This window comes from Gobio gobio (genome assembly GCF_949357685.1).
Source record: "Gobio gobio genome assembly, chromosome: 25".
Classification (NCBI taxonomy): Eukaryota; Metazoa; Chordata; class Actinopteri; order Cypriniformes; family Gobionidae; genus Gobio; species Gobio gobio.
Window position 1 is genome coordinate 36461064 of NC_137121.1, and position 15427 is coordinate 36476490.

The window sequence follows — 15427 nt, forward strand, 5'->3', positions numbered from 1 at the left end:
CGTCTGTTTTGTCTGCCCTGTCCGTCATCATTTCATTCATTCATTGTTTCATTTCATTGCTTGTTTGTTCTTTCAATCTTCCGTTCCTCTCTTGTTGTTGTTTGTTTGTTTTTTCAGTCTTTTTCCATTTTCATTTTTTAATTTTTTTTCGTTCTTTCAGCTGTTTTGTTTCATTTGTTTCTTCTTTCATTCATTTTTTTTCTTGGTTCACTTTCATTTTTGTTAGTTTTTTCAGTCTTTTTCATTTAATTTTTACAAATAATTTCCTTCTTTCAGCCGTTTTTTTTTTGTTTGTTTCTTTCATTTTTCTTTGTTCGCTTTCGTTTGTTTTTTCAGTCTTTTTAATTAAATCGCACTCATTTGTTTGTTCTTTTGCTCGCTTTATTTAGTTTGTTTTTTTTTCAATATTTTTGTTTCGTCTGTGTTTTGTTTCTATCCCTCTATTCTTTTTTTCGTTCAGTCATTTGTTCTTTCTTTGCATTTTTGTTCTGCTGTGCCTTTCATTCCTTCATGTTGAATTTTAGTTTCTGTATTTCGTCTGTTTTGTCTGCCATCATTTCATTGTTTCATTTCATTGCTTGTTTGTTCTTTCACTCTTTCGTTCCTCTCTGAAGTTTTTGTGTTTTTTGTCTTGGATGTTGTCTGCCTTACTACGTACGACAGACAGACACTTTTGGACATTGGTTCGGCAATCGCACACCGAAAACCGGACTTTAAATTCATCAACGACGACACGCCGTTTACAAACACAGCAGCGGAACCCTTTGTCTGGGTGGCCCGGCCGCGGAGACGCCGCCGGAGAAGGGGCTGTAGAGCTGGCGTACTCGTCAGATTAAGACGCCGCGCAAACCGACCCCCGCTTCCCAGTATTTTACTGGCAAATGTTCAGTCTCTGGACAATAAACTCTGCGAGCTGAGAGCGCGGATCTCTTTCCAACGAGACACGAGGGACTGCTGCATTATCTGCCTTACAGAAACTTGGATGTCCGCTGAGATTCCAGACTCAGCCATCGAAACCACGGGGTTCTCCGTGCATCGGATGGACAGAGAAAAAGATCTCTCCGGGAAAAGCAAAGGCGGGGGTGTGTGTTTTATGATCAACCGATCCTGGTGTGATCAGAGGAACGTACACTCTATCAAGTCTTTCTGCTCTCCTGATCTGGAATTTCTCATGGTTCTGTGCCGTCCATTCTGGCTACCGAGGGAATTCACAGCGGTCATCATCACAGCGGTGTATATTCCCCCACAAGCCGACACAGACCGGGCACTGAAGGAACTGTATAGGTCAGTGAGTGAGCAGGAAAGCGCGCATCCTGAGGCTGCGTTTATTGTGACCGGGGACTTTAACAAAGCCAACTTCAAGCGCATCGCACCCAAATACCACCAACATGTTAGCATCAACACGCGAGGGAACCGTGTTTTAGACCACTGCTACTCCCCCTTCAAGGAGGGTTACAAGTCCCTCCCTCGCCCACCATTCGGCAAATCAGATCACGCGTCCATTCTACTTTTGCCCGCTTACAGGCAGAGACTGAAACAGGTAGCACCAGCCCTCAGAACCATCCAGTGCTGGTCGGACCAATCGGACTCTATGCTACAGGACTGTTTTGATCACGCGGACTGGGAGATGTTCCGGTCGGCCTCTGATGACGACATCGAGGTCTACGCTGATAGCGTAACGTGTTTCATCAGGAAGTGCGTAGATGACGTTGTTCCGACCAAAACAATTCGGCTGTACCCAAACCAGAAGCCGTGGATAAATGGGGATGTTCGCGCGGCACTCAATGCGCGGACCTTCACTTTTAACTCTGGTAATGCGGAGGAGCATAAACAAGCAAGTTATGCCCTCCGGAAAACAATCAAAGCAGCAAAACGCCAGTACAGGGACAAGATTGAAGGACAGTTCAACACCACCGACTCCAGAAGCATGTGGAGGGGAATTAACACCATCACAGACTATAAAGGGAACACAAACTCCACCGTGAACACCGCTGCCTCTCTCCCGGACGAGCTCAACACCTTTTATGCTCGCTTTGAGGGAAATAACACCGCCCTCACGGAGAGAGAGCTCGCGGCTGAAGATACAGAGGTTAGTGCACTCTCCGTATCTGAAGCGGATGTAACCCGATCCTTCCGGCGGGTGAACGTCCGAAAAGCTGCGGGTCCAGACGGGATTCCCGGCCGCGTCATCAGAGCGTGCGCGCGCCAACTGGCTGGAGTTTTCACGGACATTTTTAACCTGTCCCTCTCCCTGTCTGTGGTCCCCACATGCTTCAAAACGTCCACCATTGTTCCTGTACCTAAGCAGTCAAAAACACTCTGCTTAAACGACTGGCGTCCTGTTGCTCTGACCCCCATCATCAGCAAATGCTTTGAGAAACTAGTCAGAAACCACATCTGCTCTGTTCTCCCCCCCTCACTGGACCCACTGCAGTTTGCATACCGCAAAAACCGCTCCACTGATGATGCCATTTCATCAACAATTCACACTGCTCTCTCCCACCTGGAAAAGAGGAACACATATGTGAGAATGCTGTTTGTAGACTACAGCTCAGCATTCAACACCATTGTGCCCTCCATACTTGACATTAAACTCCGGGCTCTCGGCTTAAACAGCTTGTTATGCAGCTGGATCCTGGACTTCCTGTCAAACAGACGCCAGGTGGTCAGAATGGGCAGTAACATCTCCTCACCACTGACTCTCAACACTGGAGCCCCTCAGGGCTGTGTTCTCAGCCCACTCCTGTACTCTTTGTACACACATGACTGTGTGGCAACCCACAGCTCCAACACCATCATCAAGTTTGCTGACGATACGACGGTGGTAGGTCTCATCACTGACAATGATGAAACGGCCTACAGAGAGGAGGTGCACACTCTGACACGGTGGTGTCAGGAGCACAACCTCTCCCTCAACGTCAGCAAGACTAAGGAGCTGGTGGTCGACTTCAGGAGGAATGAGAGAGAACACCGCCCCATCACCATCGATGGAGCACCGGTGGAGAGAGTCAGCAGCTTCAAGTTCCTCGGTGTCCACATCACAGAGGAACTCTCATGGTCCGTCCACACCGAGGCCGTTGTGAAGAAGGCTCATCAGCGCCTTTTCTTCCTGCGACGGCTGAGGAGGTTTGGAATGAGCCGCCACATCCTCACACGGTTCTACACCTGCACCATAGAGAGCCTGCTGACTGGCTGCATCACCACCTGGTACGGCAACAGTACCGCCCGCAGCCGCAAAGCCCTGCAAAGGGTAGTGCGCACGGCCAGCTGCATCATCGGAGGTGAGCTTCCCTCCCTCCAGGACATTTATGTCAGGCGGTGTGTGAAGAGAGCTCAGAGGATCATCAGAGACTCTAGCCACCCGAACCATGGGCTGCTCTCACTGCTGCCATCAGGCAGACGGTACCGCAGCATCAGATCACGCACCAGCCGACTCCAGAACAGCTTCTTCCCACAAACAATCAGACTCCTTAACTCTTGACCCATCAGGATCATAACACACACTGGACAGAATATCACTCAGCACAACCCACTGTAGATAAACACACATTATATACACATTTATTTATCATACAGCATCTATTGCACTTTGGATTTCAATTTTTCAATCTGTGAATAATATTTTATACTGTACATTGTATATTATTATTACTATTATAGCGTAATGTATATTGTTTAGTGTATGTTTAGTGTATATTGTTTAAAGTATATGTATATTGTAAGTATGTGTATATTGTTTAAAGCTGTGAGAACTACACTCACATTGTGTAAATTATTTATTGTTTATTGTAGAGTTTACTGTGCTGTGAGTAATTGTGGGCGCATCAGTGTAATCTGATGCTGCTTTAAATGTTGTACATGTCATGTCATGACTACCATGTTGCTCGGAACTGCACCTAAGAATTTCACCTACTGTTGCACTTGTGCATATGTAGAGTGACAAATAAAGTGATTTGATTTGATTTTTCTTGTTGTTGTTTGTTAGCTTTTTCTGTATTTTTCTTTCTTTCAGCGGTTTTGTTTCATTTGTTTCTTCTTACATTCTATCATTTTCTTCTTGGTTTACTTTAATTTCTGTTTGTTTTTTCAGTCTTTTTCATTAAATCTCATTCATTTGTATGTTCTTTCGCTTGCTTTTTGTTTGTTTCTTCTTTCTTTCATTAATTTTTTTCTTGGTTCACTTTCATTTTTGTTTGTTTTTTGTCTTTTTCATTAAATCTCATTAATTTGTTCTTTTGCTCACTTTTTGTTTGTTTCTTTTTTCATTTTTCATTAAATCTTATTTGTTTCTTCTTTCGCCCACTTTGTTTTGTCTGTTTATTTTGTTTGTTTTTGTTATATTAAAAATGTGAATCACTTGACATATATTGGCTGACTGCTTTCTGATGTTTTATTTGCTTTTTTTAAATGTTCTTCATTTGATCTTTGTTTTTTTTATTACCTTTTTGTTGTTTTGTTTGTTGTATTCTTTTGTTTTCTATATATCTATTAATCTATTATCTTCGTCTCTGTAGTTCTGCTCCCTTTCCTTTTTTATACTTAAGCTTTGTTCTGTATTTAGTGTTTGTTGTCCATGCCTTCTGTTCATTCATTTTTTTGTTTTGTCTGTTTTGTTTGTTCTTCCTTTCAGTCTTTGTTTTATTCTGTAGGCAGAAAGAGAAAGGTGTGAGGGTCTGGATGTCCGTGGAGTCTTGAGGAGCAAGCACAGGTGGCCGCTCACTGGAGATCAAGCGATATGATTTTAAAGTGATGCAATCCATCATTATGAGAAAGGGTTCACCTAATGGAAATCAGAGCAACATGCTAATTAATGCAGGGTACTAAAGCTAAAGCTACTAACTTCAACTTTAGTGCTGCCTGCCCATGATGATCTACAGCATAGAGAAGGGCAATATAGTGCAAATATTATTTTAATATTGATTAAAAATGTAAAAACATCGCAAATATCAGGCCAATTGAACAGCCCAGTCTATCATTAGATCACACTAAATCACATTAAGCAGTGAATTTATCACACACTCTTAAACGCTCTGGATTTCATCTGTCTGCACCGGAGGTGAGGAGTGTTGATGAAACACTTCCTGGGCACATCTCCCGAGTCTCCGGCCCCTTCAAAGGGGGAGGGCCTCATTTTTCATGCAAACTGTAATTTAGTAAGACTGAATATTGATTGAGCGCTCCATGTCTCCCAAACAATGCCACTTCAATCAGGGCTCTTGGAGGCTGCCCAGCCTGCTGCCAATAGCCGCACAGACTGATTTAAGAGATGGATAAAAAGCGGATACGTCGAAGGGCCGCACCATGACTAATGGGGCCCCTCTGTACAGCCCCAGACTATGCATCATGATTTAACCAAAAGCTCTGATGAACAGATTAGGGAAGGGAGGAAACGGGCGGCCACCAGGAATTTCAATACCACTGAGGGGACGGGGGAAACGTGAGGGATACATGGGGTTTAAAGTTTAACAGAGCTAACAGTGTTAGAGACTCAGGAAGCCTGTCCGAAAATGACAATGTTTGGCGTGTTTTTAAATGGAAATGTCATTAAGATAAAAGTGTTTCCGTAAATCTGCATAATTCCGAATTTTTACACACAGATTTGATCAGAAAATGCGTGAATGGAAGTAACACAATTACTCCAACAACAACAAAATAATAGGAATTAATAAATACAATGATATTGTCTATCCTGATTGATATTTTATTTATCATCTTTTAATAATTATATTAGGTTACACTTCATTTTAAGGTGTCCTTGTTACGGTGAATTGTACAAATAAGCACTGAGTAATATTATTATGAACATAACAGAGTTTGATTTGGGGTTAGTTGCATGTAATTACGCAAACCTTATATTATATTTCATATTTTCCGAATAAGAATGCCAAATTCAATACAAGCATCTTCTGCGAGGGCGCACTTGATTGGCTGCAAGTGTTTGTCAGTAAACATTGGCATTTAATGAATAAAAGGTTTCCTCATTAGCTTTCACACACACACACACACACACCGCAGCGAGATCAAGACTTGCCGCGCCCCAAGGACACACACACACACACACACACACAGACGTGCATTTGAATTCCACTGCATTCTCATGGCAGCCTCCACACCAGACATGTCCAATAACAACACTTAAACAATGAGGCTTAGATGGAGGCTTAATCTGTATAAAACTACACGTGTCATAAACACAGCTGAGATTTATGCATGTCCCCAGCACAATCATATCATAATCACAAACGGACCCTTGACCCCTCGCTGCGATCGCATACTCGTTTATTCTGCTGTCTTTAGTGCTGTGGCCAGGGCTGGACTGAAGGTTATGATCCCTCACCCCACAGCTGAGCTCTGGACCATCGGGCACACAACTTCTGTAAAGACACATAATATTGTCAAGTTGATAATAATATTGTCAATGAAAGTTTTATTCATGTCTGTAGTTCTTCTCCTCTTTCCTTTTTATACTTCCGTTTCGTTCTGTATTTAGTTTGCCTTCTGTTCACTCGCTCTTTGTTTTGTTTGCCGTTCTTGTTCTTTCTTCCTTTCAGTCTTTGTTTTGTTCTGTATTTCGTCTGTTTCGTCTGCCCTGTCCGTCATCATTTCATTGTTTCATTTCATTGCTTGTTTGTTCTTTCACTCTTTTGTTTTTCTCTCTGTTCACTTTCATTTTTTTGTTTGTTTTTTTCCATTTCATTTTTACACATTTTCTCGTTTTTCATACGCTTTGTTTGGTTTGTTTCTTGTTTCTGTTTGCTTTTTATTTTTGTTTGTTTTTCAGTCTTTAATTAAATCTCAGTCATTTGTTTGTTCTTTCGCCCGATTCGTTTTGTCTGTTTATTTATTTTTCAATCTTTTTGTTTCATCTGTGTTTTGTTTCTATCCCTATATTCTTTTTTCTTTCAGTCATTTCTTCAATCTTTGCATTTTTGTTCTGTTGTGCCTTTCATTCCTTCATGGTACATTTTGGTTTCTGTATTTTGTCTGTTTCGTCTGCCCTGTCCGTCATTATTTCATTGCTTGTTTGTTCTTTCACTCTTTTGTTTTTATCTCTGTTCACTTTCACTTTTGTTTGTCTTTTTCCATTTCAATTTTACAAATGTTCTCGTTCTTTCATTCGCTTTGTTTGGTTGGTTTCTTTCTGTTCGCTTTTTATTTTTTGTTTGTGTTTTCAGTCTTTTTCATTAACTCTCACTAATTAGTTTGTTCTTTCACTCCCTTGGTTTTGTCTGTTTATTTTGTCTGTTGTTTTTCAGTCTTTTTCATTAACTCTCACTAATTAGTTTGTTCTTTCACTCCCTTGGTTTTGTCTGTTTATTTTGTCTGTTGTTTTTCAGTCTTTTTCATTAAATCTCACTCATTTGTTTGTTCTTTGCTCGCTTTATTTAGTTAGTTTTTTTCTATCTTTGTTTCGTCTGTGTTTTGTTTCTATCTCTCTATTCTTTTCTCGTTCAGTCATTTGTTCTTTCTTTGTGTTTTTGTTCTGTCGCGCCTTTCATTCCTTCATGTTGAATTCTGTATTTTGTCTGTTTTGTCTGCCCTGTCCGTCATCATTTCATTGCTTGTTTGTTCTTTCATTCTTTTGTTTTTTTCTCTGTTCACATTCATTTTTGTTTGTCTTTTTCCATTTCATTTTTACTAATGTTCTCGTTCTTTCATACGCTTTGTTTTGTTTGTTTCTTGTTTCTGTTTGCTTTTTATTTTTGTCTGTTGTTTTTCAGTCTTTCATTAAATCTCACTCATTTGTTTGTTCTTTCACTCGCTTGGTTTTGTCTTTTTATTTTGTTTGTTTTTCAAGTCTTTTTCATGTAATTTTGTACTATTTTTTCAATTTTCATCCACTTTGTTTTGTTTGTTTGTTATTTCATTCTTTAGTTTTTTCTCTTGGTTCACTTTCACTTTTGTTAGTTTTTTCAGTCTTTCATTAAATCTCACTCATTTGTTTGTTCTTTTGCCCAATTTGTTTGTCTGTTTATTTCGTTTGTTTGTTTTTGTTCAATCTTTTTGTTGTTTTGTCTGTGTATTGTTTCTATCCCTCATTCTTTTTTCGTACAGCAATTTGTTCTTTCTTTGCGTTTTTGTTCTGTTGTGCCTTTCATTCCTTCATGTTGAATTTTACTGTCTGTATTTCGTCTGTTTCATCTGCCCTGTCCGTCATCATTTCATTGTTTCGTTTCATTGTTTGTTTGTTCTTTCACTTTTTTGATTTTTTCTCTGTTCACTTTCATTTTTGTTTGTCTTTTCCATCATAATTTTTATTATTTTTAAAATGTTCTCGTCCTTTCATACACTTTGTTTGTTTGTTTGGTTGGTTTCTTTCTGTTCGCTTTTTATTTTTGTTTGTTTTTTCATTAAATCTCACTCATTTGTTTGTTCTTTCACCCGATTTGTTTTGTCTGTTTATTTTGTTTGTTTGTTTTTGTTCAATCTTTTTTGTTTCGTCTGTGTTTTGTTTCTATCCCCCTCTATTCTTTTTTCGTTCAGTCATTTGAGGCGTAACAACAAAAATGCAAAGAAAGAACTTCTTTGCGTTTTTGTTGTTGCGCCTTTGATTCCTTCATGTTGAATTTTGGTTTCTGTATTTCATCTGTTTTGTCTGCCCTGTCTGTCATCATTTCATTAATTGTTTCGTTTCATTGCTTGTTTGTTCTTTCGCTTGTTGTTGTTTTTCTTGTTTTTTTTCTCTTTGTTCACTTTCATTTTTGTTTGTTTGTTTTTCCAGTCTTTTTCATAATTTTTTTTAAAAAAATCAGTTTTCATCCACTTTGTTTTGTTTGTTTGTTCTTTCATTCATTAGTTTTTTCTCTTTATTCACTTATTTTTGTTTGTTTTTAAGTCTTTCATTAAATCTCACTCATTTGTTTGTTCTTTCGCTTGCTTTGTTTTGTTTATTTGTTCTTTCATTCTTTAGTTTTTTCTCTTTGCTCATTTTTACTAGAGTATTTTCAGTCTTTTTCATTAAATCTCACTCATATGTTTGTTTATTGTTTTTGTTTATTCATTTTTTGTTCAGTCATTTTTTCTTTGTGTTTTTATTCTGTCGCACCTTTCACTCTTTCATGTTGCAATTTGGTTCTATTCATTTTTTTATTTTTTATGTCTATTTGATGATTTTCCTTATTTAACACAACAATGACTTTAAATTCGGGAGGTAATTTATTTGCAATTAATTAGATTAATTAATCACCACATTTTGTAATTAGATAAAAAAAAAATAATCAATCACTTGACATAATACTGACTGCTTTCTGATGTTTTGTTTGCACTTTTTGAATGTTGTACTTCATTTGATCTTTTTTGTTGTTTTGTTTGTTGTATTGTTTTGTTCATGTTTAGTTTAGCTTTACTCTTTCCCTCGTTTTTTTTCGGTTTCCTCGCTATATCCCACAGACGGCCCATCTGGATCTTTGCCCAAATGAAATGTCCCACCACTGTTCTGACACTTTGAAACTGGCTCTGGTTGAGCTGAAAGCCTAGCGCGGGCCGTTTTAGGGAACGGGTGCTTGTGTAACCATTAAAATGAAAAAGTAGCTCTTAAGGAGAGGCTGTTGAAACACCATTAGGAAATCGAGACAAATGCAGCGAGGGGCTCCACGACCCAAACACGAGAGCGGCGGTAAATCAGGCGCTCTAATCTGCAGTGTGCGACGGCGGCGTGAAGTTTGCGCCCTACAGGAATTAACTTCTGCCTGTTTTTTATACATTCACACAACGATCTGAAATGCAATCAGATAAAAAAAACGGGAAGGGAATTATTCCATCACAGACTGGGAGGAGAATTCCCTCCGGTGGACCTGGTTCCTCCTGGTTTTGGGCTTAATGTAAAGCGATAGATCCGGGTAACCTTGCCAACATGGTCGATGCTTATTTAAAATCACATTGATTAACAGTTGTAATTATTGATTGTGTCATGCAGCTAAGACAAAGCTGATGTGTCCAATGGTGCGGGATCAGGGCCGGACGCTCACTAACATACACACATCAAGGGTGCGCTGATCCATCATAGGACAGGGATATTCCTGACCGCTCCTCAGCCGGACCCGTCCCGCGGCCCGCACTCCTCGCCTAATATTCAATTATTGTATGCACGACGGCTCCGACCTGTTTCGCGATTGATTTCTTCTCAAACGGCGGGCATCCTTCACTCCTGACGTGCGGAGTTGTTCCCATGTTCGGAAACATCCCCGTTAAATTACAATGCCATCTGCTTTCCGCCCGCCTCCTCCTCCTCCTGCTCCTCGTCCTCCCGATGCTGTCATAATGAATATGCACTATCTCGGCCTGCCATCAAGCGCCTCTCCCTCCGATTTAATCTCCCCTTAATCTCTCCCCATTGTAATTTCAAATTGTTTTGTGTTTTACGTTAAATTGAGGCACGCCAACCATCCGCGCCAAGGCCGCCCTGGCTGCTAGAGCGGGAAGGATGTTTTCATTTCCATTCATTGCTCCCTAAAAAAGCGCTTTTATTAACAAGTTTACATAAATAAGAGCAACAGAAGGAGAATATTGCTCCGGAGGAGAGGGGAGGGAGAGAGCGAGAGAACGAGAGAGCGAGAGAGCGAGAGAGCGAGAGAGAGAGGCAGAGGCCTTCTTTTGCACACTTTTTGTTATTTTGTTTCTTCTTTCATTCTTTCGTTTTTTCTTTTTGTTTGTTTTTCAGTCTTCATTACATTTTTACTCATTTATTTGTTTTTTCTCCCGTTCTGCTGTTTGTTTGTTCTTCATTCTTTAGTGTTTTTCTCTTTTCACGTTCATTTTTGTGTTTTCTCAGTCTTTTTCATTAAATCTCACTCATTTGTTTGTTCTTTCGCCTGCTTCGTTTAGTTTGTTCTTTAATTTTTTCAGTTTTTTTTCCTCTTTGTGCACTTTAATTTTTGTTTGTTTTTCAGTCTTTTGTTTTTCTTTCTCTTTGTTCATTTTTGTTTGTTTGTTTTTCAGTCTTCATTAAATTTCACTCATTTGTTTGTTCTTTCGCCTGCTTTTGGTTTGTTTTCCATTTGCTCTTTTCCCCTCTTTCATTTTTTTTGTTTGTTTGTTTGTTTGTTTTTTTGTTTTTGTTTTTAATCCATCCCTCTTTAATTTTTGCTTGTTTTTTCTTTCATTCTTTTGTTTTTCTCTTTGTTCACTTTCATTTTTGTTTGTTTGTTTTTTTCAGTCTTTTTCCATTTAATTTTGACTCATTTGTTTGTTCTTTCGCCTGCTTTGTTTTGTTTGTTTTTCATTTGTTTTTCCCCTCCTTCATTTTTGTTTGTTTGTTCGTTTTTTTTGTTTGTTTTAATCAATCTCTCTTTCATTTTTGCTTGTTTGTTCTTTCATTACTTTTTTTCTCTTTGTTCACTTTCATTTTTGTTTGTTTCTTTTTTAGTCTTCATTAAATCTCTCATTTGTTTGTTCTTTCACCTGCTTTGTTTTGTTTGTTTGTTCTTTCATCTTTTATTTGTTCGTTTTCATTTTGTTTGTTTATAAAATTTTACTCATTTGTTTGTTCTTTCACCTGCTTTGTTTTGTTTGTTCCTCACACTTTTGTATTGTTCCCTTTCTCTCTCTCTCTCTCTCTCTCTCTCTCTCTCTCTCTCTCTGATGACCATGACATCCTCCTCTTCTGTCTTTTTCCTGTAATTTCCGGCTCTTTTGGCAGTAAAAGGTCTCATCAGTCTTTATGAAAGCCAGCGGGAGTCAATCTAAACTATCAATACCTGAGTAGGGATTACACTTTCTGCTTAGCCGCCATACTGCACACAGCAGTGTGCTACTAAAGCAGGATTATCTGTCAAAGTACAAAGAAAACAAAGACATTAAAAGAGACATCTAGGGGAAATGAGACTATATGCAACTGACCAAACATCAGAGATGCACACACTTTGTGTAATTAAACTATGAATAAAGCTCAGCACCTAGCATTCAAATTACTTCAGTGTTATTTTAACACCTTTTTAAGCAAAAATATCAAGCATTGTTTCTAGCGTGAATTCGGTTTGCATCCCTATTCCTCCATCACTGTTCCTGATCTATTTCTGTATCTATGCCAAAAAACAAAGAAGAGTGGCCATTTTAACAAAACTAAATTAAAGTTCAAAGCAACGCAATCAAACATCTGTTGTCAAGAAAGACCAGGGCTCACGTGTGTATTATGCATTCATCAGTACCTGTCTCAGCTGACAAAAAGCCGTCTTTAGTATCGGTTCCAGCTGAGGACAAATTTCAAGACGAACTTGAAATCAATTTGCCATCAAATTTTCATGCGTGCCCCGCTCCCTCTGTGGCATTTTAATTAGCGCCACCCCGGACCATGGGTGCAGAGGATATTGACACTTAGCACCGTACAATAAACTTTATTGGCAAAGCCTGCCTGATGGCTGCACTAAACTAGAATAACAAGGAAATGTGGGAGGGCATGTCATGTGTGTGACTGCATGAAACGCGCATGTGTGTGTGTGTGTGTGTGTGTGTGTGTGTGTAGTAGTAGTAGTAGTAGTAGTGGGCACCTTCTATGAACACAGTACTATAGTATTTAGTAAGTATTTATAAAAAATAAAATAAAAAATAAAATGTTGTTTGACATTCTGAGGTTGACTATTAACATTTCGCCTTGGAATTATAGGTTATGTCTGCATTCGGAGTTGAGATATTGAGCTTGAAAGATTTTGCATTCAATATAGCAAAAATAATATGGCGAACAAGTCTAAATGTATTCTGAATGTGCAATTTCAAAATTTAAAAATTACTTTCTACTTGGAATTATAAGGTTCTATCTTCCAAAACATTAATTGAAGCAATGATTTTCAAAAACACAAAGTTTACTGTGTGCGTGTGCGTGTGTGTGTATATATGAAGAGATAATCAGGATTATTCAGTTCACCTGTCAGTGGTCATAATGTTATGCCTGATCGGTGTACATGGATGGATGGATGGATGGTTTAACTTAAAATATAGGCCCTATTTGGTATCCTATTCATGCAAGCAGTGTATTCACTATCCTAAACAGAGAAAGAGGAGAATACAGTGGTGAAAACCGACAGAGACAAATAGAAGTCGAAGAGACAGGGAAGACAAATAGATTTCCCATCATTGGGTCATCATGTGTCCGTTTCAGCAGACAGTGTATGACCACTGCCTGCCATTACAGTATCGGCACACACTCCACCCAATATGTGTGTAAACACAGAGCAGATCATTCCTTCACAGCTGAAGGGTGTTGCGGTGCCAAAAGCATCACTAACCGCAATCACAAATGATAATAATGACTGTTGCTTCCTCAACAAGTGCTGTATATTCACTCAAACATACTGAACACTAAATAAATAATACAATTCAAAAATGTTACACGTCATTTTACAGTGTCTCTGTTACACATCTTAAACACACTTACTATAGTAATAACAGTAAATTATGCAGATTTGCATGCAACTAACCCTAACCCTGCACTGTACAATTTTTATAAAAAAATTTGTCAAATCAACTTAGATAATTAATGTGATTCAGATAACATAATATTATGAGTTTATATTTATTAAACAATCTCCTTCATTGTATTACCTCAAATTCTTTATTTCAATTAACTCAATTAAGGCAACCAGGTAACTTACTTTTTTTAGTTAAACCAATGTTTTGATCATGATCAATAAGTTATGATAGCATATGTTTAAACATTACTTCAACTCATCAAAATAAGTTCAAGTTGATTGTACTTGATTTCAGGCAGCAACTTTGGTCCCACTTTATATTAGGTGGCCATAACTATAACGCACTTAATCCAAATCATAAGTATAATGTACTTATTGTGTTCATATTGTGTTGTAAAACACTTTTGCTGATATTGAGGTGGGATACGGTTAAAGTTAGGGACAGGTGTGGTGGTATGGGTAAGTTAGGGGTAGGGTTAGGGACAGGTGTGGTGGTATGGGTGAGTTTAAGGGTAGGGTTAGGGACAGGTGTGGTGGGATGGGTAAGTTAGGGTTAGGGTTAGGGACAGGTGTGGTGGTATGGGTAAGTTTAAGGGTAGGGTTAGGGACAGGTGTGGTGATATGGGTAAGTTTAAGGGTAAAGTTAGGGACAGGTGTGGTGGTATGGGTAAGTTTAAGGGTAGGGTTAGGGACAGGTGTGGTGATATGGGTAAGTTTAAGGGTAGAGTTAGGGACAGGTGTGGTGGTATGGGTAAGTTTAAGGGTAAAGTTAGGGACAGGTGTGGTGATATGGGTAAGTTTAAGGGTAAAGTTAGGGACAGGTGTGGTGGTATGGGTAAGTTTAAGGGTAGGGTTAGGGACAGGTGTGGTGATATGGGTAAGTTTAAGGGTAGAGTTAGGGACAGGTGTGGTGGTATGGGTAAGTTTAAGGGTAAAGTTAGGGACAGGTGTGGTGATATGGGTAAGTTTAAGGGTAAAGTTAGGGACAGGTGTGGTGGTATGGGTAAGTTTAAGGGTAGGGTTAGGGACAGGTGTGGTGGTATGGGTAAGTTTAAGGGTAGAGTTAGGGACAGGTGTGGTGGTATGGGTAAGTTTAAGGGTAAAGTTAGGGACAGGTGTGGTGGTATGGGTACATTTAAGGGTAAAGTTAGGGACAGGTGTGGGGGTACGGGTGAGTTTAAGGGTAAAGTTAGGGACAGGTGTGGTGGTATGGGTAAGTTTAAGGGTAGGGTTAGGGACAGGTGTGGTGGTATGGGTAAGTTTAAGGGTAGAGTTAGGGACAGGTGTGGTGGTATGGGTAAGTGTAAGGGTAAAGTTAGGGACAGGTGTGGTGGTATGGGTACATTTAAGGGTAAAGTTAGGGACAGGTGTGGGGGTACGGGTGAGTTTAAGGGTAAAGTTAGGGACAGGTGTGGTGGTATGGGTGAGTTTAAGGGTAGGGTTAGGGACAGGTGTGGTGGTATGGGTGAGTTTAAGGGTAGGGTTAGGGACAGGTGTGGTGGTATGGGTGAGTTTAAGGGTAGGGTTAGGGACAGGTGTGGTGGTATGGGTAAGTTTAAGGGTAGGGTTAGGGACAGGTGTGGTGGTATGGGTAAGTTTAAGGGTAAAGTTAGGGACAGGTGTGGTGGTATGGGTAAGTTTAAGGGTAAAGTTAGGGACAGGTGTGGTGGTATGAGTAAGTTTAAGGGTAAAGTTAGGGACAGGTGTGGTGGTATGGGTAAGTTTAAGGGTAAAGTTAGGGACAGGTGTGGTCGTATGGGTAAGTTTAAGGGTAAAGTTAGGGACAGGTGTGGTGGTATGGGTAAGTTTAAGGGTAGGGTTAGGGACAGGTGTGGTGGTATGGGTAAGTTTAAGGGTAAAGTTAGGGACAGGTGTGGTGGTATGGGTAAGTTTAAGGGTAAAGTTAGGGACAGGTGTGGTGGTATGAGTAAGTTTAAGGGTAAAGTTAGGGACAGGTGTGGTGGTATGGGTAAGTTTAAGGGTAAAGTTAGGGACAGGTGTGGTCGTATGGGTAAGTTTAAGGG

At 39.6% G+C, this 15427-nt stretch overlaps 1 protein-coding gene across 3 annotated transcripts in view; it reads right to left on the reverse strand.

Annotated features, from left to right (window-relative positions):
* wwox (WW domain containing oxidoreductase) overlaps nt 1-15427 on the reverse strand; it is a 377066-nt gene that overhangs the window by 167937 nt on the left and 193702 nt on the right. The window contains exon 9 of one of the 3 annotated variants that reach the window (XM_079809854.1): nt 3776-6374. The exons of the other annotated variants lie outside the window; for them this stretch is intronic. Coding sequence (XP_079665980.1) covers nt 6324-6374 — 51 coding nt within the window. The 3' untranslated portion in view covers nt 3776-6323. Of the gene's footprint in view, nt 1-3775; nt 6375-15427 lie in introns of those variants that run through there. 3 annotated transcript variants of the gene reach the window in all.